General features: G+C 52.4%; 9 protein-coding genes and 2 non-coding genes across 11 annotated transcripts; 4 read left to right on the top strand and 7 right to left on the bottom strand.

Moving 5' to 3' along the window:
* Window positions 1-349: 349 nt before the first annotated feature.
* SMAC4_13426 (uncharacterized protein) lies at window positions 350-751 on the top strand (the record flags this gene model as incomplete). Its single annotated transcript, XM_066091407.1, has 1 exon — window positions 350-751. One exon carries the CDS (start codon window positions 350-352, stop codon window positions 749-751), a length of 402 nt encoding a protein of 133 aa, XP_065946352.1.
* Window positions 752-1256: 505 nt separating this feature from the next.
* On the bottom strand, window positions 1257-2374 carry SMAC4_07152 (uncharacterized protein; the record flags this gene model as incomplete). The annotated part of the gene is made up of 1 exon (XM_003347248.2): window positions 1257-2374. The coding sequence occupies one exon, from the start codon at window positions 2372-2374 to the stop codon at window positions 1424-1426; it is 951 nt and encodes a 316-aa protein (XP_003347296.1). The 3' UTR covers window positions 1257-1423.
* An 851-nt stretch (window positions 2375-3225) lies between these two features.
* On the bottom strand, window positions 3226-5003 carry SMAC4_07153 (uncharacterized protein; the record flags this gene model as incomplete). The annotated part of the gene is made up of 4 exons (XM_066090577.1): window positions 3226-4026; window positions 4088-4436; window positions 4526-4752; window positions 4827-5003. 4 exons carry the CDS (start codon window positions 5001-5003, stop codon window positions 3226-3228), a joined length of 1554 nt encoding a protein of 517 aa, XP_065946353.1.
* A 288-nt stretch (window positions 5004-5291) lies between these two features.
* On the bottom strand, window positions 5292-8322 carry SMAC4_12916 (uncharacterized protein). Its single transcript, XM_066091155.1, has 2 exons — window positions 7629-8322; window positions 5292-7574 (listed from the first exon to the last, which is right to left on the bottom strand). Exons 1-2 carry the CDS (start codon window positions 7712-7714, stop codon window positions 5462-5464), a joined length of 2199 nt encoding a protein of 732 aa, XP_065946354.1. The 5' UTR covers window positions 7715-8322; the 3' UTR covers window positions 5292-5461.
* A 3117-nt stretch (window positions 8323-11439) lies between these two features.
* SMAC4_07154 (uncharacterized protein) lies at window positions 11440-13862 on the top strand (the record flags this gene model as incomplete). Its single annotated transcript, XM_003347250.2, has 2 exons — window positions 11440-12642; window positions 12708-13862. Exons 1-2 carry the CDS (start codon window positions 12463-12465, stop codon window positions 13860-13862), a joined length of 1335 nt encoding a protein of 444 aa, XP_003347298.1. The 5' UTR covers window positions 11440-12462.
* A 96-nt stretch (window positions 13863-13958) lies between these two features.
* SMAC4_13427 (uncharacterized protein) lies at window positions 13959-14800 on the bottom strand (the record flags this gene model as incomplete). The annotated part of the gene is made up of 4 exons (XM_066091408.1): window positions 13959-14032; window positions 14094-14378; window positions 14443-14628; window positions 14680-14800. 4 exons carry the CDS (start codon window positions 14798-14800, stop codon window positions 13959-13961), a joined length of 666 nt encoding a protein of 221 aa, XP_065946355.1.
* Window positions 14801-15777: 977 nt separating this feature from the next.
* SMAC4_07156 (uncharacterized protein) lies at window positions 15778-18513 on the top strand. Its single transcript, XM_003347251.2, has one exon. The coding sequence runs from the start codon at window positions 15857-15859 to the stop codon at window positions 18173-18175; it is 2319 nt and encodes a 772-aa protein (XP_003347299.1). The 5' UTR covers window positions 15778-15856; the 3' UTR covers window positions 18176-18513.
* Window positions 18514-18544: 31 nt separating this feature from the next.
* Window positions 18545-18616, bottom strand: SMAC4_13428. The gene has a single exon. It is a non-coding gene; the product is annotated as a tRNA-Arg (tRNA).
* Window positions 18617-18962: 346 nt separating this feature from the next.
* Window positions 18963-19034, top strand: SMAC4_13429. The gene has a single exon. It is a non-coding gene; the product is annotated as a tRNA-Arg (tRNA).
* A 203-nt stretch (window positions 19035-19237) lies between these two features.
* Window positions 19238-20578, bottom strand: SMAC4_07157 (uncharacterized protein). Its single transcript, XM_003347252.2, has 2 exons — window positions 20219-20578; window positions 19238-20091 (listed from the first exon to the last, which is right to left on the bottom strand). The coding sequence occupies exons 1-2, from the start codon at window positions 20501-20503 to the stop codon at window positions 19402-19404; spliced, it is 975 nt and encodes a 324-aa protein (XP_003347300.1). The 5' UTR covers window positions 20504-20578; the 3' UTR covers window positions 19238-19401.
* A 1089-nt stretch (window positions 20579-21667) lies between these two features.
* On the bottom strand, window positions 21668-23571 carry SMAC4_07158 (uncharacterized protein; the record flags this gene model as incomplete). Its single annotated transcript, XM_003347253.2, has 2 exons — window positions 21668-23228; window positions 23284-23571. The coding sequence occupies 2 exons, from the start codon at window positions 23569-23571 to the stop codon at window positions 22137-22139; spliced, it is 1380 nt and encodes a 459-aa protein (XP_003347301.2). The 3' UTR covers window positions 21668-22136.
* Window positions 23572-24018: the final 447 nt, after the last annotated feature.

Consider the following 24018-nt stretch of genomic DNA (forward strand, 5'->3'; position numbering starts at 1 on the left):
CTCTCTTTCACCTCTTTCACATTATCCTTGATCAATCCAGCTGCTGCCCTGTGAGGTACAGCCACCAAAGAAGAAGAAAATGCATCGCCCGCACTTAAAACACGGCGGAAATTCAGGAATCGGTGATGTCTTTGATTCACTGAAGAGTATGTGATTGCATTGTGACTTCCATGTGGCTCACCGAAGTTCTTTGTACTCTGAGTCAAACTTGCTTTATTCAACCTCGACAACTATCACGATCCGCTGACTTCCATGAGGCTAAAAGCAAACTCCATCAAACCCTACCATAGATTATCTGTTACCCAACGGCACCATCTGCCCACGCAATTCCCTCCCCGGAAACTTGGGCATGCCCCTGCACAGCACCTTCTTCGCCCTCCCGAACTGGAACGAGTCCTTGACGGGTATGAACGAATGCTGCGCGCCCAACAAGGTCCATATCTATGGTGAGGGCATATTCAAAGATTGCGTCTTGTGGTGCTTGATCCCAGACTCGATCATTTCCAACTCCAAGCTGAACGGCAACCTCGTGACGACGGACACGGCGGCCGTGGGAGAAATGATGAGGTCCTGCGTCAAGGATAAAGGTGACATCCAAGATGATGCATTTGTGCATAGTCACCAAGTAAATGTAAAGTTCCACCACTCGGACTCGGGGGCAGGTTCAAGGATTTCTGTCGGTGGTAGTAGGACAACCACACTGCTTGGAGTGGGAGTTTGGGCTTTGTTGGTTGTTGGACTGCTTGTCTGAGACTCCGTCTGGGATACAATACGGCGTTTTCGGGACTGTTGGGTACCTAACTTCACTGCCTTTCATTTTGCTTTGAGGGCCAAGAAAGCAATGGATGTCAAAAGAAGGAAGTGAAATGGAGCTCTTGATGGCAGTGACTGCCGCGGCAGAAATGTGGTGGCGCTTGGGTCTCTCTCCGACACAGCGTCTTCCATTCTCCTTCCTTTCCTTTTGCTTTCCTTCTTCTTTCGCAAGACAAGTAGCAACCAAAGAAACTCTTCTCGATCGCGCCTTTTACATCTTTCTGAAATGTGCGGGATGCCTTGTTCAATCTCCCACAGTCACTCCGCCCTCGCCGGGCTTCATCATCAATCGATTGCGCCTGCAACCCAGAATACGACGTTACTCCAGTCGGCTGGGCGGCCACTGGTATGTCACTAACAGCATTGGCCCAATGTCAGAGCACACAAAGATATAATCACATCTCATTCACAGTGGAATCAACACGCCGCCGCAGGTCCATTGATCACAATCACCGCATCAGTTTGTAGAAAATATCTTTCAATTATTCAAATCACTGTATTATCCAACTAACGAACTCGACACACTATAGGAAGCCATAATCAAAGCGCACACGCACCAAGCAAACAAAAACTCGACAATCCTCGTACACTCCGAATACCCTTGACCAACTTACCTCCCCGGGTTCATCCCCTCCTCAGCCTCAAACGAGTTGCCCTTGCAGTTCGGGCACCACCACCGCCTCCCGTCCGCAACCTCCGGGTCACTTACCTCCTTCTCCCCAACAAAGAGGTAGGTACACCAACTAGGGATGTACCCCCTACAATCCGGCCATCCACAGACCATCCTATCTTCATCAACTAACCACTCCTCGGTCAACCACAACACCTTGGACATCTCGGGCGACAGACAAGTCATGGACCGCGACGGCTGGATATGCACCAGACAATACTGGCAAGACAAATTCGTCAGCATCGCCAGATCTTGGCGGAGGGTGCCGAACTCATCGACCCAGTATTGTCTGACCGTATCAGCCAGAGGATCAGTCTCGGTAACGGTACCGAGATACTCCATGATATCGCGCAGCTTGGCTACAGTCTCGTTGATCTGCTGAGCGTTAACGGCCATGTAGCTCGGGATCTGTCTAACCCTCTCCTCGAGACAAGACAAACAAGTGAAGTGTCCGCAAGGAAGCTGGTGGAGATCACCCTGCTTGTACGGACCAAAGCAGAAGGAGCAAAGAGTACCTACTCTTGTGCTCTTGTTGAGCTTCTTGCCTGACGAAGACACAGACGGGAAGGAATGCTCGCGGGCATGGTTTCCACAGTGCGAAGAGCTGTGGGTGTGGAACGGCGGGATGCGGCTGGTGATAGAAGGAGGAGGAGGGAGCGGAGCGTCTGCGTCGTTGTCAGTGTCCAAGTTCCAAGGCCAGATGGAGGGGAGGGGACGCATGGGAGCAAACTTGGGAGGGGAGTTGAGAGCGAGAGGACCAAGATGGCTGGCGTTGTCAGTTGGAAGGCAGGTGCGTTTGGTAGCTCCCTGGGAAGAAGAGTCTTCGTCGGAGATGGAGGAGAAGGTGCGCTTGGTGCTTTTGCACATGGCGGTAGTGGGAGTGAAACACATGGTGATACGTACGGTTGGTGGTTCGGGAGAAGTATTCGAACGGTTGGTTGGTTGGTTGGTTGTTGGAAATTGTTGTTGGTTGATGAAGGCTTGTTGGACTTTGAGTATTCTTGAAGTCTTGTTGGTAAGTGTTTGCTTGCTGTCGATGTTCTTGCTGATGCTGATGACAGCAAACAAAATCGAACTTGGATGATCCCGACATCGATACTTATACCTTTTCGACACTCGTCAAGATGCCCCCATTCCGAATATCAAATATCACTCACAGAACAGCGGAACAAAGGAGACCTTGGAGGACACCAAGATTGACAGGCTCTCGATTACCCTCCGTCGAAACTCGGGAGAACACAATGGGACAAGGGCTCCCATCGGGAACAGCCTTCCGGGACAATGGACTTGTACCCGGCTTTGAGAACACTGTCAGGGATGCATCCTATTGGTCTTGCAATTTCCTTGGGGCTGTGGTTGAAGGACAATACGCCTTGTTCAGCATTCGAGAAGAACACCTGAAGACGGATTGTGGCCCGGTTGGTCGAGGAAGACAATGGGCGTTCACGGAAAAGGTGCTCGGGTCGGCCTTGTTCTGTTCTAGAAGGGGCCGGAGAACAGAACATACTTTGGTTGGACGAGAAGACAACAGGCATTCAAGGGCAGGTGTTCGGATCTCGACACATCAGTCTTCCTACCACCGCACATGGCGCTGTTCATTTCTCCACAGCTCAGAATCCGGGCAATAGGCAGCATCTTTGGTAAGTTCAACGTTCATATTCCTATCCCCATTCCATCCCGCCTAAACACAGAACAACACGCACGAGTACAACCCAGCTCATCTGTTCCTGTTTCAGGCATGATCAATATCCCATGTGGAAGTCTCCCCATTCCCACAATTCAGTTGGCGGTAACCCAGGACTCAATCCAGGTGTATCTGGCCAACACACTCCCTCCTCCATCACAGTAACCTCTCTGGTCACCACAATCCCCTTTGCACTTTGCGCCGTACCGTTGCCCGTACTACTACTACTATCCCCTGAACAAAGACCGCGATGTGGCTGATCCGCAATCATCCCCGAACTCTCCACAGACGTTACCATTTTAAAGTGTGGTGTCTGCGTCGTCATTTTCCGCCCACAATCGTTCCTACTTTGAGTAGGACTGTTGCAGTTCGACCGATAACTCTTCGTTCCGCTTTGACTCCCAACCGTTGCATGCAAAGTCTGCCTGGAGACATCATCAGGGTCACTACCCTGTCCAGTGCTGGTGCCGATAGTATTATCCTCGCTCGTCGTGCTTCCCCAAAAATCCCCCAGATCACCGTCGTGTATCGAGAAGATGGGATCAGGCATGGCACCAGGTCTACCGTTAGTTCCGCGAGACGCACCAGACCGAATTGGGTTAAACATTGGGCTATCGATAGGATATGGATACTCTTGCGGGTTGAGCATGAATCCGTTGGACTTGAAGCTCGTATTGTTCGTGTTGTGGTTGTCGGTAGCGGTGTCGTCCTTGCGCGACCAGTCGGTGAGGGAGTAGACGACGTGATCGACAAGGCGCTTGAAAAGCGGGTATATCATGGGCAGGTTGGTCAGGACAAAGGAGACGAAGGATTCGCGGACGGACCAGTAGCCTGATTGGGCGGGGTCTGTGTTTCCCACCTTGAAGAAGTCAGTGTGTTGTCTTGGGAGGTGATCTGACCAAACCGAGGGACGGACTCACAGTCAAAATGCTAACACAGCGCAAGATCCCAAACGCCATTTCGATGAATCCACCACTGAACATGACCAACAGCACCAACTTATTGGACCAAGGCAGGTTCGATTTCCAGATCATAGGCAACGGGATTCCCATGAGGTAAAAGTCGGTGGCGGTGTTCATGATCATGACGAAAACCGTCTGCAGAACTGATACTGCCGGTTTGCAGTTGTTGCCTGGGTCGGGGTTGATCTGCCACTGTTTGGAGAAAGGGATGCATTTCGTAAAGGCAACGCAGAGACAGGCAAGGTAGGTCAGAGGGAGGAGGATGTATGCACCGATGATCCAGCGGCGCATGTGGCAGATACCAGCTCTGTCCACCGGAAGTCAGCAGTTGATCTTTATGCTTCCCATCTTCGTTTCTTGCCTCGTTCAAATCCATGCCCAGAAGCTGACACTCACGTTAAGCGTGCATAGTACACTGACCAACAGGCTTTGAGAAGCCAGAGAAGGGTCATATACAGAAGAAGACCGACGACGTGTGCCTTTGATCCGTTGACCCGTAATCTGTACTCTTCAGAGCCTGGCTTTATCGTCGCTCGTTGTTCTTCTGTCATTTCGTTATTTGCTAACCCATGCCACCAGGCAACAACGAGGTGAGCCATGACGCTCTCGGCTGTGTATACGAACTGGATGCCGGAAGACAGAAGGGTGAGCTTTGTGTCTACTACAAGCACCCGGGTAACGGATCAAAGGAACTTACCAAAGCCAAAAGCATCAGGCTGTCGTCCAGTGCCAGTTTGTGCCAACCCAACTGTCGTATCCTGCTATAATATCGGACCACAATCACCAGGTAAGCTGCACCCTGAAGACCCCAGCATTCTTGGATAAAACGTCGAGCTTCTGCTGGTTGTGTTTGATAGGGATGGTACGTTGGCATCGTGACCAGTGTTGGTAAGGAGTAGTGTGTGTTTTGAAGAAAAGGACAAAAGACCGAACGGCAACGCAGACACGACAACCAGGGCGGACAAGCTTCATGCGATTGTGTGTCTGTATTTGTTCGGTTTCTTCGATGCTGTCATCTTGACGATATATCGGAGGTCCGAGAGTTCTCGCCTCGTCTCATCTGATCTCGTTGAAGCCTCATCCTGGTCGGCCTGCTTGACGAACCGCACGCTTGGGTCACCGCCGCTTGCCCCCGATTGGAACTACGAAATGACATCATCGGGATCAAGACTTTATTGCCGATGTGAAGGCACCGGACACATACCTTTGGTCTCCCGTTAAGAGATGTCCAAGGCTATGGATGATGCAGGTAAGTCTTGGTTCTTCTCTATTGATATAACTCTAATATGGGTATGCTCTTTCTGCATCACATCGTCCTTCACAGTGACCTCCCTACTCCACCACTAACCTCACAGCCAGCTTCACCTCACCAGCCACCTTGCTGGTCACACTGCTGACCGTCTCAGTCACAATGCTGATATCTTGGGCAACACCCACAGCCGGTAACCTCAAGCACCCTTCGAAGTAGTTCTCCAAATCCTCAAAGTCATCAATATCGCCCACGTAAGCGACATACTGATCCGGCCTGACCACCACCACGCATCCCCTCTCCTTATCCACGCCATAGTTTTTGTAAGCATCTCCAAACCCTTCATGGTAACTGACATCGTCCGCATACACCTTTGTGTAATCCCAACCCAGATGGTGATCAAACGGATGCAAGATATCCGGGAAGTCCCTCAACAGCTCCGTATCCCTTCTCGGGCTGGAGTGGATCGTCAAGATATCAATGACACTGTCAATCGCTTTGTCCGCAGGCGTGATCCTCTGCAGAAAACTCTCCGGAGCATCCAGTTTAGCGCAGAATTTATCCACCCGCGCCTTTTGCTGCGCAGAGAGGATGTTACCAGCAAAGAGCACGATGCGGAAGCGGCCATCGGCCTTTAGTCGCTCCTGGATGTGCCACGGCCTGGCATCCGCTTGGCTGAGGACCTTGAAGGAAGCAAGACGCTTGCCGACGGGGATCTCCGTGGCAAGAGCCTGCTTCTTGGAGAACTTCTCATCGCTGATCTTGGCTTCCGTCAAAAGCTTAGCGCTCTTCTCGCTGCGATCGCCCTGCTCGCACCAGTCACCCGCCTTGACGACCAGGTTGCTCGGCCCGTAGTCGACCTGCATGCCCGAGGCAAACATGTTGCCGCGCATAAAGGCGCGCTTGAACTCCTCCATGTCGATGCCCTCGGCGTCCATCATGTCCTTGGCGGGCCGACCAGAAAACAGGCGGGAGAACTTGTGGTCGAACTCGATCAGATCTTGGGCGATCCGGCGGCGCTCGCTCTGGTACGTCGCCAAAATATCGCGTTTGCAAATGCCCTTGGTGACGAGAGCCACCTTCCACCCGAGGTTGAAGGTATCCTGCATCGAGACGTTCATGCCCTGCCCGGCCTTGGGCGAGTGCGTGTGCACGGCGTCGCCCGCCAGGAACACGCGGTTGTGCACGTCGAAGCTGTTGCCGATGCGCTGGCCGATCTGATACGCCGTCCACCAGTCACAGTACTCGTAGTCGAGCTTATAGGGAGCGATAATCTTTTGCGCGGCGCGGAAAATCAGGTCAGGTGTGATCTTGGACCGGTCGGCGCGTCCGGAGGCGTCGGGAACGACTTCCTTTAGCTGGATGTACAGCCGCACCATGCGGTTTTCGCGCGGGATGACCATCAGCGAGCCGTTCTCGGCAGAATGCACGGCGCACCGGTTGCGGATGTCGGGGAAGTCGGTGATGGGGATGATGTCCATCACGCCCCAGATGTAATCGGTCGCTTCACCCTCCAGCTCCAGACCCAGCGCGCGGCGCGTCCATGAGCGGGCACCGTCGCATCCGATGACGTACTTGGCGTGCACGATCTCTTCGGTTCCCGGTCGGGTCTGGGTCTTGCGAAGAAGGTCGGCCTCATCATCTTCTTGCATCAAGTTGCTGCGGAAGAGACCGTCTGACACGACAGACTTGGAGGCGGTAGCGGCTTGCACGGGCGTGGCCTCCTCTTCAGTCAGGGTGCGCAAGGTGACAGTGACGGGGTATGCGTCGTCGTCCTCGACCTTGGACTCGTCAATTACCAAGCTTTCAGGCAGCACGCCGCGCTCGACCGAAATGGTGTCATTTGAATACTTCTTGATGTTGTCGATGAACCAGCGCTCGATGCGGCCCTGGTTGAGCACGCACTGCTGGAACCGCGAAACGCCGATGACGGTGTCGGGGATGCGGTCCGAGCGGTGGATGACGCCCTCGGCATTGGGATTCCACATGGAGATCTCCTGCAGGTGCAGCGCTTCCTTCCACACGCGGTCGGCGAAACCCAGGCTGTCGAAGATTTCGATGGTGCGGCAGGTGATGCCGTCGGCTTGGCCGGTGAAGATCTTGGCGTTGCGCTTGTCGACGATGCGAGCGTTGATGCCGCAGTGGGCCATCCAGGCCGCGGCCATGAGACCTGCTGGGCCGGCACCGACGATGAGTCTGGGAGGTGTTAGTCTGTTGAACTCTAGGAGGAGGTGGTGGTGGTGGTCTTACACATCGACGTTGGACTCTTTGGGCTTGCTGATGCCATTGGTGCCATTGGTGCCATTGGCATGGTCGTTTGTGGTAACGGAAGACATGACTACCGGGTATTAAGATTAAGAACGATCGTAATATGATGAAGAGAAGAAGAGAGCTTGGGGAGAAGGCAAGACTCGAGCTGGGAAAGGCCAGTGACGGGCTCTTTAAGTCGACATCCTGATAGTCATCAAGAAGACCAGACTGAAGTGGTTGATCCCCATCCACAACAACGAGGGGATCCATGTTCCAGAACGACAGTCGGTGATGTCCACAAATTTCCACATTTCCACATCAGGAGAAACCCCCAAATGGGGGAGCCATCAGCAGATTGGAGACTAGACAAGGCAACCCCAGACTGCTGATAGTCAGTTAGTAGGGCAACTTTTGATAGCCGGCCTACCTCGAATTTCTGGCTGGGAATCAATGCTGCAAGTCGGGCCCTCTCCTGAACGATACTTCTGCAGCGAGTGCAGCTCCTTTCTCCTCAAGCCAAACCAGAATGGGTAACTGAGAGGCATCACCGCCAATGGACAGCCACTCGCGGAAAGCCTGCAAAAGATGATGACCGTCAGGGTGAATAACTTGAAGGCTGCGGGGAGGGCTGGAGGGCTGGATTCACCGGCACTCCATCTTTTCTGGGCCAGTTACTGCGTACGCCTCTCTTTTCTGGGTCCGTTTCCCATATCCTGCGAGCATTTTGACGGCGGTCGTAAGTCATGATCGTCTAGTTGTTCGTCCAGCGACGATGTCCTGGCAAATTTGATGGCTGTGGTGTCCAGTGGGCAAAGTACTACACGCTGGGGAAGCTGCACTGTACCAACTGCCAGTTTAGTTTGCAGGCCTGCTACGATTTGATAGTACTGTCGTTTAGCGAACGGCAGTATCGTACCACTGATGTGACAGTGTTGATATCGATTGGCGGGCGGCACGTCGTCGCCATAGCATTTTTTGACCACCAGGGTCAGTCCATTTTCGGCTGCACTGTACTGTCTGTACAACCAACAAGCCACTACCGTGGATATTCTAGAAAATGGCCGAGTGGCCTTTTCTTTTTCGGTTTTTCGCTTCGTAAAGTTTTTGATCAGATATGGGCCTCTTCTTTGTCTCAAAGTTTGACCAGAATCAGACCGCTCTTTTTGCCTTCCTTCCCATGATTTCTGGCCCTCTGCCATCTTCAATTGTCGTTGTCTTAAACCCCGTACATGTGACAGACTCTCCACTTCCCCAGATACGAAGACGTTGACTGTGGATAGAGCTGTCATTCTCCATCCTGCCCGTCGTTTCCGCATCGCACGAAGAAAGATATCCGCTAGAAAAAAGACTCCATTCATCGCCCCCTCTCTGTGGCCAGTGGCCAGTCGTTCCAGTGTGCCCCTTATGGCTTATGCTACCCCATACGGAGCCTTTCCTAGAGGAGAAAAGGAAATGACTGATCAGTTCTCCAGCGGGCGTGGATCTAACGTTACAGGGCATTGGCTAGGCTTGCTAGGCTAGGCTTGCTAGCTTGCCTGCTTGCATGCTTGTTACAGTAGCTTTCCTCGGCATTTTTTCAGCGTGGTTGGTTCTTCAAGTCATGAGGTGGTCGTTGTCGTTGGCTCGTAACCGTTGGCTGGGGACCACCACGTCGATCCCATCGCACTCGGCAAGGTCATTTGTGTAACCAAGCCATTCGGACCAAAGAAAAAAACGGGGTCTCTTCGTTTCTGCAGCGGAATCGTCCCCGTGGTGCATTAGTGCATTAGTGGCATAAAAGTATCAAGGTTTGAATGGTATGGTACGGGCTGGACTGTGTGGTTCTCAGGGCTCAGGGGGACCCAATGATAAAGAAGGGATACAAAAAAAGAAAGAGGAGGACCAGACGGAAGAGAACTCCGTTGCTTGCCTTTCGTGCCTGGCTTCGACCGTCGCCTACTGGAGACCGACTGGAGATTCCCTCTTTTTGCCCTGTCCTTTAATGCTGGCGTTATGGTTGCTGAAAGCCTGAAAAAAAAAAAAAAAAAAAAAAAAAAAAAAAAAGGAGTTTGGCGGATATGGAGGGGGGAGATTTGTAGTCGACATATACACTACATTACTACCCTGAACCATGGTGGCAGCACAGACGATATCTCCTTCACGAGTTTTGGAAAGATGTCTTCAATTTCTCCCTTGGCAGAAGAAAAGATGTTGAAGCTGAGACATCGACCAAAAGAGCCTCCTTTCCCATGCGAGCGAGCGAGATGAACACGCTTCTGGATGCAACAGTCATGACTCTCTTTGCTTTTCCTCCCGATTGTCCGACAGAGCAGATACTGCAACATGAACAAACCCCTCCGAAAAGAAACAAAAAAGGAAAGAAAGTCTAGCAAACACTGTTGCGAACGCCAGATACGAGACGGGACCTGCAGAATCGTGAACGCCCGCCCGACGGTTCGGCTGTTCGATCGGTTCACCGTTGATTCAGCCACCTGCGCCATTGTGCATATTTCCCCTGGGATCCCTGAGATCTCGAGGGTCAGTCAGATTTTACTTCCAATGAATGTCTCAGACCCTGACAAGACCCCAAGGCCGCAAGACTGAGAGCGGTATGCTGGACAACGGTCGATTGTCCATTTTTCCTCCACGTCTTGTTCCAGCCTCCAGCCGTTGCTGAAATAGCGATTTATCGTGATGTCCCTCCCATTCACAGAAAGGTCCAGCCATTTTTCTTTCTTTCTTTCTTTCTTTCTTTTTTTCTTTCTTTCTTTCTTTCTTTCTTTCTTTCTTTCTTTCTTTCTTTCTTCCTTCCTTCCTTCCTTCCTTTTTCTCTCCTCGTTTATGCCCTTCTCCCTCTCAGCGTCCGCTACCTCTCATCTTTGTCTCATACACCCACACCACCATTGGCCAGAACCGACCGTCAGGATTACAATGGCATCCACTTAGCCTCCGCTTTCTTTCCCTTTCTGTATAACCAACTTTTCAGCTCGTTTAGGACAAAGTCTTTTGCCACCTCCCGTCTTCATGTTCATCGCCTGAACCAAAGATTTGTTCAGTGTACTCCATACATCGGAGATGAACACCTCGTTTCTTTTCTTTTCAACCTCCACAGCTGGAAGCCAACCAGTGCCAACACGAACCAAACAATGTGATCCGAGGACGAGGATGCAGTCAGATATCCACATCAGCCCTTGGCCTTCGCCTACTATTCCGCCCTGCCCCTGCCCCTGCTTCCCCAGTGCCCCAGCTCCCCAGTGTCTTTCCCAGTTCCACTGTGTCAGATGCAGTTTAAGGTTGAAGAAGATCGACATTAAACCGACCCAGTGTCCGTCCAGTCCGTCCAGTTAACCCGCTCGGTTGTTTGGCCGCGGTATGTGCCAGGTCCAGGGCCATTGTAGGCTGGGCAAGCTGAGATGATGGTAGGGTTGGATGCCAGCCGGGAGGGAGGGCTGACATGGATGAAGTGTCTTTCTGTTAAGTTCCAACTCTTCCGGAATCCTTCCCAACCTCTTCTGTTGCATAGAGGAATCTACCTTACCTCTACTTCTCCGTCTCAAAAGATTTCTTGAAGAACCAGAGACTTTGTCTAGAGGTAGATGACCCCTCAGTCAAGGGGTTTCCGCTGTCCTCATACTGACAGTACGAGCAGAAGTAGAAGTATCTTCAATGAATGAACCCCAACTGTCGTGGACGAAAAAGGAAAGCATTTCACCTCACCTAGAACTTGCATCCAACCACGCTGAAATCCCAAGATCACGGTTCCATTACCAGGTCCCGATTCCAGTCCCAGGTTATAACCATACTACCCGAGCTGGGCGCCGCGGCACGCGGCACGCCGGTACTTCTCCAACTCCTTGTTCATGCCGTTCATATTGTTCCTGATTCCCCCTGAGTCTAATTCTCAAGGGCTGGGTTCAAGGGTTCAAGGGTACGAACCCGTTCATGTCGCTTCTTTCTGTCGTAGTTCTCTTGTCATCTTCCATGTCCTTGCTTCCTTGGGCAGTACACCTCTGCCGGGGGGAGGGGGGAAATGTTAAATCTTGTGAATTCGCCATTGGTGTGGATCGATGGCAAAAGTCAGCGTTCTACAGAATAGACCCGCGTGCTCTGGCGTCGAGCCCTGGTTTTCTGTAGGCTGGAAGTACAAAATTAACCTTTTTTTACCCCGGCAGAGGTGTAGAGTGCCTAGCCTGGGGCAGCCGGGATACCGATGCTATGGCCACTTGCTCTTTCTCTTCTCCTTTTTCTTAGTTTTAAACACCACTGCCTCTAGTCCATCTGGAATTCAGCTTCGGGTTATTAGGTTGCTGAAGAGGCAACTTCTTAGTAGGTTGCATTAAGCAGGGTCTCAGGCAGGGCATTGAAGGGAAATGTACCCAGAATCCCAGATTCACCATATGAACCGGCGAAGAAAGGAGATGACAGACATTTGAAGTAGGTAGGAGATCTCCCAAGTTCGAACCTGTCGTGCTTCTCGCCCCCCTGGATAGTGTACTTAGGGCAGATAGGATCCAGTCTGTTGGGTCTGTTGGGTCCGTTGGGTCAATAGATCAGAGCTTGAGCACCTATTCTTTCTTCCCTTCCTTCCGGTCGTTTCTTTCCAGAACGGAACATCAAACAAGAACATTTTTGTTCGTTTCCGCTCTTTTTCCCGACTCGTTCTGTTGGTGGATCAGTCACTCCTTTTGAGGTTGTCAGACCTTCTCGCTCCCGTCACTCTTTGTGGGCCATCAACCAACTACCTACCTTTCCAGTATTCGGTCTCATCAATGTGCTGGTGTTGAGGCGTCACCCCATCCACTCCTTTCCTCCACACGGATCCTGTCAGCAGGTTCTATACACAACGGCCGCAACCATGGACATCGTCTCCAGAACACCCGACGAAGTAAAAGCCGAAGCGGCTCGGTTCGTCCGCGAAGCATGGGGTTTGCAAGGCGCAGCCTACATCGTTGTGATCCTCCGATACTTTAGCAGAATCCGGCAATTAGGCTGGCGAAAGCTAGCTCTGGATGACTTTTTTATGTTTGGCGCTTTGGTGGGTCTTTCTTTCCCTCCTCTTTTCATCTTCCAGTTTGTTATCCGTCTAACACCCACGCACAGCTCTCCTACACAGCCGAAACGACCCTCGCCCACTTCCTCGTAACAACCTGGCACGGTCTCGCCAACAACGCCATGACAGAACAAGAACGCATCCTCCTGGACCCCCAAAGCGAAGAATACCGCCTGCGCATCATCGGTTCCAAAGCGCACGTTGCCGGTCTCCTGCTGTATACCACGCTCCTCTGGCTCTTGAAAGCGTGTTGGTCCGTCTACTACGCCCGTCTAACCGTGGGCGTCCACAACATGCGCAACTGGATTATCGGCGCTTACATCATGATGCCAGCGACTTACATGGCGTGCGTGTGCGTGGCCGTGTTCAAGTGCGTCCCCTTCGAGAAGCAGTGGCAGATATATCCGGATCCTGGAAATAATTGCACGCCGGCGGTGAGCGTGGTGCAGACGGTGTTTGTGATGGTGATGAATACCATTACCGACTTTTACCTGCTGGCGATTCCGTTGCCGATGGTGTGGAAGAGTAATTTGACGTGGAGGAAAAAGTTCTTTTTGCTGCTGATGTTTTCGGGCGGGTTCATCGAGATGGCGTTTGGGATTCTGAGGTGCGTGTGTATTTTGACGTTGGGCGATACGGATCCGGCGCAGAGCGGGTATTGGTCTGTTAGGGAGAGTTTTGTCAGTTTTGTGTTGACGAATATGCCTATGGTTTATCCGTTGGTTAGGAGGTTTTTGGAGAAGAGCATCATTTCGCTGAGCGGAGGGACGTCAGGGAATCACAAGGCTGGTGTATCGGGACAACATGGATTTCCGCTGGGTAGCAATCCCGGTAGTCACATAGGGAAGGGAGGGCCGAGGAGCAGGGTTGTGATTAGCAAGGCCAGCAGACACCCGTTGACTGTGGGGAACGATACGATATGGGGAAGCGAGGAGAATATCGTCACCTCGGATGATGGAAAGACGGTGGGAGGAAGTGGAAGCTCGACGGCGAGCAGCAAGGATATTGCTACGATGGGTGTGATGCCGCAGGGCAGTGGAGGAGGACATAGAAGGACGACGTCTGCGGAAAGAGGGGCGGGCTTGATTCAGCCGCAGAACTCGGGAGGGAGCGGGAAAAGGGGGAAGCAAAATGGGATTATTGTTACACATGAGGTTACGGTGACAGAGGATAGACAGGACGTGTCGACGGCAAGGAGGTGGTAGAGATGTGTTTTGGGATTTTGGGCAAAAGCATGATTGGGTTCAAAAGCAAGATAGACATTCGTTTCCGCTCTTCCAGCGACCATATGATACCACGTTTTAGAGTCCGCAAACACCATTCTGGCAAATGATCAAGTCAAACTTGCAGTCGGCATCAGTCGAGCAAGGGGAGCCTGTTTAACACTCTTGGTTAGCTACTCTTCTTCAAAGCGAACCACAACAATTTCGACATACCAATGCAAGCCAAGGGGTTATCACCACAGCTAGGATTTCCCGGGTTCGTAGGCGGTTTGCTCGTGGTAGTAGGCACCGCCGGCTTGCTCGTAGTCCTCGTAGTGGTGATCGGGGGAGGGACAAAGCGAGTAGTCGTAGTAGGCGGCACAGGAGGACGGACAGTACTAGTCGTGGTTCGGCGAGTGGTCGTGATTGGAATGGGAACGGTCGGTCCCGGTGTAGCACACTTGCCTGCCAGGCAGACCCAATTGGTGTCGCAGTCGTTTTCGGTGCTACAGGGGTCACCTGAAGAAGAAGTGTTAGCACTTGGAAGAAGGGAAGCTCATGGAGGGGGCAACAGGTGGCATACCCAAGCAGTGTCCTGGCCAGACGCAGCCGGGAGGTACCGTGTTGGTAGGACGAGCTGTGGTCTTGACAGTCGTGGTGGTCTTGCGCGTGGTGGTCGTCGGCTTGACTGGGCTCCCGGGGTTTGCACACTCGTAGTTCTTGCAGACGAGGTCACCATCACAGTCTCGGTTTGTCTCGCACTCGTCGCCTGTTGGTGTCAGTACAAGAATTTGTAGAGACTCTTGGGATCAAAACATACCAATGCAGTGACCAGTCCAACGACACGTCCATTGTCTGCTATCGACCTCCGCACGGGGAATCAGCCTTGCGAGGGTGGTAGACCCCAAGGCAAGGCTGGCCAACAGGTACGAGGACTTCATGTTGGGCGGACGGAAGTGGTTGCGGACTGACGTGTAAACAAGCTTCTAGACTGCCCAGTCCTTCATCCTTATATAAGCCCCGTCATCCTATCGAGGCCTGTTCTCATCCGTCGTCGTTGTATCGTCGCATCTCCAAAGGCAGCATTCGGTTGCGTGCTGTTACGTTGACTCCGGATTCCGGGCAGGCGACGCGTCCTCCGTGGTGACATCTGGTGCCAAGAAGCAGTCACGAGAATTAGCCCAGCGGTGAAAAGATGGATCGAGTGAGGCGGGAGAGTGTTGTATATTGCTTGTCAAGGCCGGTTGTCATCTTGTTATATCACCCGGTTGGCGGATCCATCCTTTGTAACCCGGACAGCGATGTTTAGCCAGCGGGGCATGGCATCGAGGCCGCTGTTGGTTCGCGCGTCTATAACAGCGGCCGTTTATACTTTGCGCGATGGTCTGGCCATATTGTGATGACGTTCGCCTTGATCTGCCGGTTCGGAAGGGAATCCGGGGTACATATTGCGGTACGGGAGAGAATGCCACCAAGGAGCAGGTTGGTCGATGGCGGCTGATGTCCTTGTCTTGGCAGGCACCGGCGAGAGTCTGGTTCCGAGAGTGCTTTTTCGGCAGTCGGCAAGCGAGGGTGGTGAGATCGCCAAAGTCTAGAACTGGAAAAGTGGTGATGTGTTGAGGCGTTGATGTCAAGAGGACGACATCTGTTGAGCGGAGGTGTATCCACAGCCGTCACTTAGATGGTGCTCTATCTATTGCGCTGCCATTTTTGCCTCTCCCAAGATAGAGAATTAGCTGGCTGATAACAGTTTCTGACTCTTAACAGTCCCTCACCTTGATACCTGCACTTGGTGATAGCAACCTAACAGCCTAGTGTCAGGCATCCAGGGTAGCAATGCCGAGGCATCTCGCCGTCCAGACGGGTTAGTCACCCCCTCACCTCAGCAGGCAGCAGTGTATCAAAAACAAAGGCTGACATACACCAGCACTCTTTGTTCTCCAAACATATGCACTCCAACAATACCCCAGCGTACCATCACCGACTCCCCATCCACAATGTCAGAAACATTCGACCACCGCGATCCATTCTACCAATACAACGACCCCGAAGGATCGCTCGAGGAAAAGATCCACCGCTGGACATGCACCGGCAAGACCAACGACTACCTAAGCGAGCACCTCTCCCACCAGCTCTACTCAGCCATTTCCCAAGAGAACGAACCCATCGTGCGCATGCTCCTAGACGCCGGCGTCGAGACGGACCTAGTCGCATTCAACAACGACTCCTTCTCCTGCCTCCAAACCGCTGCACTGTATGGTCATCGCGCCATAGCCCGAATGCTATGGGACCACGTCGGACCTGACGCGCGCTTCCAATCCTTCCAGGGCCCGAATACGCGACAACCGTACTACGGACATGGCTTGATGCCGAGTTGTTTGGTCATTGCCGCTAGGAACGGACACGTGGAGCTGGTGGGCGATTTCCTCGATTGGTACGATGGGTGGTGGCACAGGGAGAAGTGTATGGCGCTGTATGATGCGGCGGCCATGTGGCGAGGGGAAGTGGTAGGTTTGTTGCTGGTGAGGATTTCGTATGATCAGGACGTGGTTCAGGTGGCGCTGCAGCGCGCGTTTGGGCCTCGGCGGTCGATATGGCCTGACAGTCTGTTTCAGGGACCGGAGATACGGCCGGTGAACGAGGAGGGCGAGATCAGGATGGTGGAGAGGCTGATTGAAGCTGGTGCGGATCCGAACCGGGTCATCCAGGATCTGGATGTACGTGGTCGGCTTTCCCGCCAGCCGTCACTGCCGATTCACCATGCGTATAACCGGTTCGATCTTTTGAGAGCTCAGTTGGAGAAAGGGGCGGATCCTAACTTGCCAGATGAGCATGGTCGTACTGTCTTGCACAAGATCGCTGAACTGTTTGACCAACCGTTCTTGGAAGTGCGCAGGTATAAGGGATTCGAACATCGAGTTGTCATCGGCACAGATCAAGATGGCTCTACTGATACTACTTCTTCAGACGGAGGTAGTAGCGGCAGAGGCGGGAATAGGGGCCGAGGCAGGGGCATGGGCATGGTTCGAGGCAGAGGAATCGGCAGAGGCAGAGGAAGAGGAGTCGGCACTGGCAGGACCCAAGGTATCCATCACCAAAGACCAAGGCGCTTCTTCCTCACTGACCGTTCCGTCCTCTCATCCATCTACCCGTTATCCTCACCTCCCTACATCGGCAACCGGCCCACCAAGTCAAAGACCCAAGAAACCAACCTGGCAATTCTCCATCTCCTCTTCCAGCATTCCGCCTCTCCAACCAGAGCAGACACCAAAGGCGAAACTCCCCTCCACCTCCTCGCTTCAACAGGATCCCTCGAAGCCTTCCGTCTGTGTCTCTTCCATTGCGAAGATGCCGACACGGCCATACATACCCTCAACGCCTACGGCGAATCTCCCCTTCATTACGCTGCCGCAGGCGGGAACGAAGCCGTCCTAAGCTTTCTGCTTGACCAGGGTCTAGACCCAAACCAGGCCTCCGACGACGGATGGACACCCTTTCTCTGCGCCTTGCATCCCGTCTACGGCAAGTCGCAAACCGTCGCGCACCGAATCGCTCGCTGTCTTCTGGGGATATCTAATAATCCCGCCGCCATGGCGCAAGTGGTTACGAAAGAGGGCTGGTCGCCTATGCACGCACTTGCTACGCCTTGGGATGATTCTCTTTTACATTTTTGTGAAAAAAGTCAGGGTGGTTCTCAGTCATCGAAGGACGAGGACAAGGACAGGGGTGAAGGTAAGGGTGAAGAAAACGGTAGGTCCGTCGCCACTCGTTCTGGTGGGACAGGAACAGGTAAAACCACCGCAGATATTTCTGCTTCTGAAGAAAGCCTCCTATCCCTAACTCAACACCTCCTCTCCCTCGGCGCAGCCGTCGATCCCCATGCGGAATGGCTGAGATATCGCGCGGCTGATGCCACCAGGCTATACGGTAGGTGGGGAGGGAGGATGCGTATATCAACCATCTCGGCCGCGGGACGTGCGACGGTTGATGACCATCACAAGCTGGGGCTATCACCATGTGCCGATGAGGAACTTACTCCGTGGTGGTGGGCGAGGGTGACTGAAGTGTCTGCTGTTGAGGAGGTTTTGGCCAGATTTTTGGAGGTTAGGGAGGCGATGGAGAAGAATCTGGACATGGCGGCGGGGGACATGGAGCAAATGGAGATAAGTGGGCAGATTTTTGCTGAGGCGTTGACTAGGAGGGAGATGGAGCGGATGGAGGTGGAGGAGATGGAAAAGAAGGTGACAAGGGGACCTCAACCTGTCGCGCTTGTGCACTCGGGGGTATGTTGGCCTAATGGGGAGGTAAGGTATTGATGTTGATGTTGGGGCTGGTAGACACCAGGAACGTCGGCAATGGAGTCTGAGGTAAGCTGGTGTATAACCTTTTCTTTTTCTTTCATTTCCTTGTTTCCTTCTTTTCTTCTCTCAGGTAGGTATCAATTGACATCTCCATGGATTGATTTATCGAGCTAGACCACTCACTCCCTGGGTAATGCTCATGATAAATGGCAACGGCGTTTGTATCTGTCTACCTTCAATATCATGTCTCGCGGACGAAAGGAAGGGAAGAAAAAAGATCTTGAACTTGAGCAAAGGTTGCGAAGGGCAAAAAGAAAAAGATCATGAACAGCAGTTTACCCTCATCACCCTCCGAGGTAGGTAGAAGGAAATAGCAAAAAAGATCGATCCACCCAGGGGTCGAACCTGGAACCTCCTGATTCGTAGTCAGACGCTCTGCCATTGAGCCAGCGGACCGTATTATTTGATATCTTTTTGGTCCTGTTCTTCCTTTCAAGAATGCTTGAGGAGATGGACCCTTCCAGATTGTGAGGTTCAGAAATTTTCTGCAGTTTTTATCACGGGAGGGACGGGATGTCATGGCAGGGATGTCATGGTAGGGATGTCCCAGAAGTGAAAAGCCACTGAACCCACTTTCGACTCCACAAATCTTCAGGGTCCGTGTGGGACTTTGGAGCCGGTCCGACAGGGACTCCCGGATACAAATTCTTTTCTCTGAAATATCTGAACACAAAGTCCGAGAGTCGCGGGTTTCCAGAACTTGAAGCCTTTGTCCGAGCATATCTCTCTAACAAAGTTCAAAGGTCCGCTGGCTCAATGGCAGAGCGTCTGACTACGAATCAGGAGGTTCCAGGTTCGACCCCTGGGTGGATCGAGGATTTGTCTTTAGATGCTGTCATGGCATCTGATCTTTTTTTGTTTTTAGTTTTCGTTTTTTGAGGGGGGTTCTCGCATTGGAGTTGGATAGGTTAGTTGGGTGAAAAACAACTCGTTGATTTTTTCCAACACCAGACTTTTGAGATTGGGTACAGACTGGATGTTCTTATTACTTTTTAAAGGTTAAGAGCTTCATTCAGTACAGTCAGTGGTCACAACGTTTATCCATTATGATAGTTTCCTAGTTCCACTCAGCTGTAAAAGTCTCTAATCTTCATCTTCACTGTACTTTTCGACATTAATCCACCACCATATTACATCGTCCCTTTACGCTACTCTCATCCCCTTTCATCTTCAGGCTAGCCTCAAAGCAACAAAGCCATCAACCAACCTACAGCTACTAACCCAAGCATCCCACCACCACCACCGGTATTAATACCCATGTCAACCGCCCCATTAGCAGCAGGCGGCTGACTCGATTCCGCCGGCACTCCATTCTCACCACTGGTCACAGTAGAAGTTAACGTCCCAGTACTTGTACTAGTAACCACCGTCCCAGAAACCGAAGGTCCAGTAGCACTACCCGTCACACCTCCCACCGCTCCAGTTGTACTCTCACCACTTCCACTTCCACTTCCAGGTGCCGTAGCAGTCGTAGCAGCCGGAGGTGGCGGGGGCGGAGGAGGCGGCGGCGGGGGGGGATGCTGTCCATAACCATCTCCCCCAGCCCCAGCCCCAACCCCCGTTGCCTCTGCTCCCGCACCGGTAGCAGTAGAAGAAGTACCAGAATCACCACCATACCAAGCAGCATAATCAGGGTTCTTGACCAGTTCCCCGCCAAAAGGCTTGGAAGGATCAGGGGGGTTCATCTTCTCGAAAGCAAAGTCACCGCCGGGTTGGACGGCGGCTTCACGGGCTGCTTGGTCTTTGTATTGGGCGAGTTGGTCGGGAGAGCCGTTGACGATGCCGATCATGCCTTTGGAGCAGTGGGAGGGGGTGGAGCAGTAGAAGGGGAAGGGGGCGGTTGAGCCGACTGTTACGCGGAAGATTGAGGGCTGTTTTTGTGTTAGTAGATATAGACGAGGTGGAAGTGAGAAGATGTAGGACTCGTGAGGATTTGGGAAGTGGATATAGGGTGGGAGACGAGGAGGATAAAAAGGGGAGAGGTGAAGATAGACGTACATTCTCCTCATTACTCTTCGCCGGCAAAAACCCCGAGAAGAACCGTCCCTCCATATCCGACGTCGCGGGCTGGCACGGATGGCCAAAGTATCCCTTGACAACCGAGTGATTCCTAGGCAAAAAGTGGAACTCAAGGGTATCGCCCTTGTTGGCGGTGATGATCTCCGGACCGAAGACGAGACCTTCGGCTTTGATGACGATGGTTTCGGCTATTGCTACCCCAAAGAGGGTGCTAGCGAGCATGGAGAGGAGCCATGTCGTGAAGTGGTTGTTGGGGGATAACATTGGTAATTGGGTACGGATGTGATAAGCTGATATGGATTGGGTAGGTGGAATGTCTCGGTGAGTGAGGATGAACGAGTGTCTGGGGTTCAGCTAAAGACAGGACTGGACTCAGAGAGACTGGTGAAGCGAGAGACCTGGAGGGAAACGTCCGTCCGGTAGGTAGAGGGCAAGCCGGACCTTAAACCACCCGGCATCAGTCTTTATCCTCTTGATATACCCTCGTAAAAGCCAATTTGTCCTACTTCCCCTTCCGACAGCCTTGCTCATCCGTTCTTTCACATCCAGCTGGCTTAGTTGGCCCTGCAGCGGGCAACGGTAGCACTACTGACCGTTTGTATCGCATATGTGGTGAGATCAACTGCCAACCTCGACATCATAATGGTGTCTTGTTCTCTGTTTACAGGCTGGAGCCTGGGAACACCTAATCACATGGACTCGTTACGCAGGACCGTCGAGACGTCCCACTGTGGCCATTGGTGTGACTTTGTAAGCTCGTAAAGTCTTCGTACAAAGGAGGTGACCAGGTCGAGGAGTGCACAATGCTTCCCGTCTTTTGGTAGTGCCAAATTGGGATACAGTTGACGGGTAGGAGATTTAGTGTGATGTCAGGGGAGATGAGTAGAGATGCAGGGAGTGGGAAAGACCAACATACCTTACCGGGGCTGTGAGGGAATCTTTGTCCACGTTGTAAGTGTAGACATTTGGTTTCCATCATTGCTAGTGCCTTACCCTGGAAGTTTGTTGTTCCAACTAGAAGCCCAGAGTTGTAAGTGTTGATGATATTGCAAATCTTCAGTTCGCCTCTTTGTCTCGTACCTGCAGTCCTGCAGTGCCATTGTCTGAACAAAGGACCGTTACTCCATCTCTTTGTTCCTGAAACAGTTTCATCCAGGCAACACGGCATGAACCATATATTCCACAGGTGTTTGCTTGTGGACAGCATACCTGCCCCTGGCGAGACGAGGGAGTGATGTCACACCCAACATCGGACAAGGCAAATTCGAGTTTGTATGCTCGTGTCTCCCAACGGGCCGTTACCGAGGCCTAATTTGGCGTCACGGTGCCACCGTGAACGGCTGTTCACGCTGGCTAGATGTGTGCCTGTCCGCTTTCGGGTCCTCCATACCGAAACCAGCATCGCCACCTGCTCGGGAGTGATGATGGTGGTGCGGGTAATTTGCGAGGCAAAATCTGGGAGAAGGCGACGAAGTAAGGAGAGTTCCAATTGTGATGGCCACGCACTGGATTTCTGATTTTTTAAGAAAAGACAGCGGGAGTGCACGATGTCAGGGCTGCCAGATGGTACGGTCGATGATAAACTGATTACTTGATGATGGGAAAGACAATGGATAGGGGAAGCCTCAGTTTATAGCCCAAGAACTCGTCCTAAACCGGCATTTCTGGCATGAACGTCCTTCCTGTTCCTTTCTTGTAGAAAATTGCAGCCAGCGGACCAGCCCAGATGGATCGCTAACATATCCTCACCCAAAACGCAGCCTTCATGATATCGCACTAACCTTTGCATTCCTCTCCTTCCCTTTCTCACTCCACCCTGAGGTGTTCTTCCTTCATTCGGTAATACCCACTCGGTATCCATCATACACATCCCAACCCTATTCCCCTTCTACTCCCTCTACTCCCTCTCCTCACCCTCCTCCTCCAAAGCAACCTCACACTCAATAACCCCCTCCACCCCTCCTCCCGGCCCATACACATCCAAGATCTTCAACCCAACCCCATCCTCTAACAACCTCCTCCACTCCTTTTCCGTCCTTTCCCTGGCCCCAAATATAGCCATCATATATAAATCCAAATACGTCGCCTCCCAGCTTGCGTTCTTCTCCGGAATAACCTGGTCGTTAATCAACAGCCTTGAATACCCCGGCTTCATCGCCTTCTTGATCTGAGTCAAGATATCAATACACTTGTTGTCGGGCCAGTCGTGCATGATGTGATGCATGTAATACGCTCTTGCTCCGACGACGGGTTGGGGAGTAAAGAAGTCGTGTTCTTGGAGTTGGATATACTTCCCATTGGGAAGAGGAGAAGTGAGGGAGGGAGGAGCAACGGCAATGACGGAGGGCAGGTCTTGTAACACTAGCTGGCCGGGATGGGAGGGGTGTTGGGAGATAAAGGTCTGGAGGTCGTGGCCGACGTTGCCGCCTATGTCTACCAGCATTACTGGGTCCGAGCCATCCGGCTGAGGAGTGGAATCAAAACCCGAGATAAGACGGTCGGCGGCTGGGTAGACGTCTTCACAACACCATGCTGGCTGGCCTTGGCAGTAGGCGACCATGTTAGCGTTGAAGTGTTCGGTATTCTTTGCCGTCGAGCCAACCATCTCAAAGAGCGTCTGTGAAGTCTGGTGTCCAAAGGTAAAAGGGTTGTCGATGACGGTTGTCGGGGACTGATATGACTTGGTCTTGAGCCACTTGTGTAGGTTGCTCATGGCGGGGATGCAGAGATCTCGCCAGAAATGGTAAGAGCCGGCGAGGGCAGAGTTGGTGAGGGCTTTGGAGAAGTTGTTGGGTCGGTACTCGTCTTCGCCTGTTTGGATGATGTGGTTCATGGAAGCCAGGTGACGGAGGATGCGCCGGAGGAGGTCCGGGTCAAAAGAGATGGCCTCGGCGAGACGGGTGGCAGTTTTGGGAGAGCCGTTGTCCTTGGCCATTTCGTGGAAGAGGTTGGTTTCAATGCCAATAGCGATGGTGTAGAAGTTGGAGGTCTGTACGTTCGGTTAGTGTTAATTTTGGCTAGATTAGGACGTGTATAGGCCATACCTCGGCACCGATATGCCTTAGCATAGTCTCTCTTGGGGTTTCAAGGGCGGCGATCAGAGATCGAGCCTTGGACAGCAAGGATATACGGGCATTGCGGTCTGTGGAAAAGTCAATGTGACCCCAGTTGTATGAGGCAATGTCGTCGATGAGGCTGGAAACACGGCCAAGGTCGCATGGACGAGCATTGATGGAGATGTCGTTGGGGTCAAAGGAGGAGGATGATCTCTTGACGTTGGGTGTGGCGTTGTCCACGGTGTCGTGATAAAGCTCTTGGATGGAAGGGGCCATGTTCAGTTTCGGATGGAATCCTGCTAGAAGAGAATGATGATGGTGTCAAGAAGCACTTGATGACAGAGACAGATAGCCGGTCTTATAACCTGCCCTTTCTCACATCTCGTCGACATCCTGCCTTGTTGCTCGCTATTCGGCATCATCGGATTCGGTCTTCGAGTTGTAAGCCTTATCACGGTCACCAACACCCAATAGTGCCATGTGTGTTTGTGATAGTCCAAAGGCTGTGCCCTTTGATAATGTCCACAGTGTCGGATATCGGGAGGCATGTGATGGATCCAACCCCGCTAACATATCCAGTTTTGCGGCCTCGCAGATTTCAGCGGATGCGGACAATAGAATGAGACAACCAAGAGGTCGAAGGGTCCATCCTATCTCGTTGTCCTCGTGTATTGTTCTGTACACCATCTTACATCAGTCGATACCGAAATCGAAGCTGATGGT

The sequence above is a fragment of the Sordaria macrospora genome, chromosome 3, assembly GCF_033870435.1.
Source record: "Sordaria macrospora chromosome 3, complete sequence".
Taxonomy (NCBI): Eukaryota; Fungi; Ascomycota; class Sordariomycetes; order Sordariales; family Sordariaceae; genus Sordaria; species Sordaria macrospora.

Bases quoted from the DNA above. Each gene is read 5' to 3' on its own strand.
- SMAC4_07157 (XM_003347252.2), bottom strand. From the start codon at position 20,503: ATGTTATCCCCCAACAACCACTTCACGACATGGCTCCTCTCCATGCTC. The intron at 20,092-20,218 runs GTACGTCTATCT...ACACAAAAACAG, and splicing joins CGAAGAGTAATGAGGAGAAT to CCCTCAATCTTCCGCGTAAC.
- SMAC4_07156 (XM_003347251.2), top strand. From the start codon at position 15,857: ATGTCAGAAACATTCGACCACCGCGATCCATTCTACCAATACAACGAC.
- SMAC4_12916 (XM_066091155.1), bottom strand. From the start codon at position 7,714: ATGTCTTCCGTTACCACAAACGACCATGCCAATGGCACCAATGGCACC. The intron at 7,575-7,628 runs GTAAGACCACCA...AACACCTCCCAG, and splicing joins AAAGAGTCCAACGTCGATGT to ACTCATCGTCGGTGCCGGCC.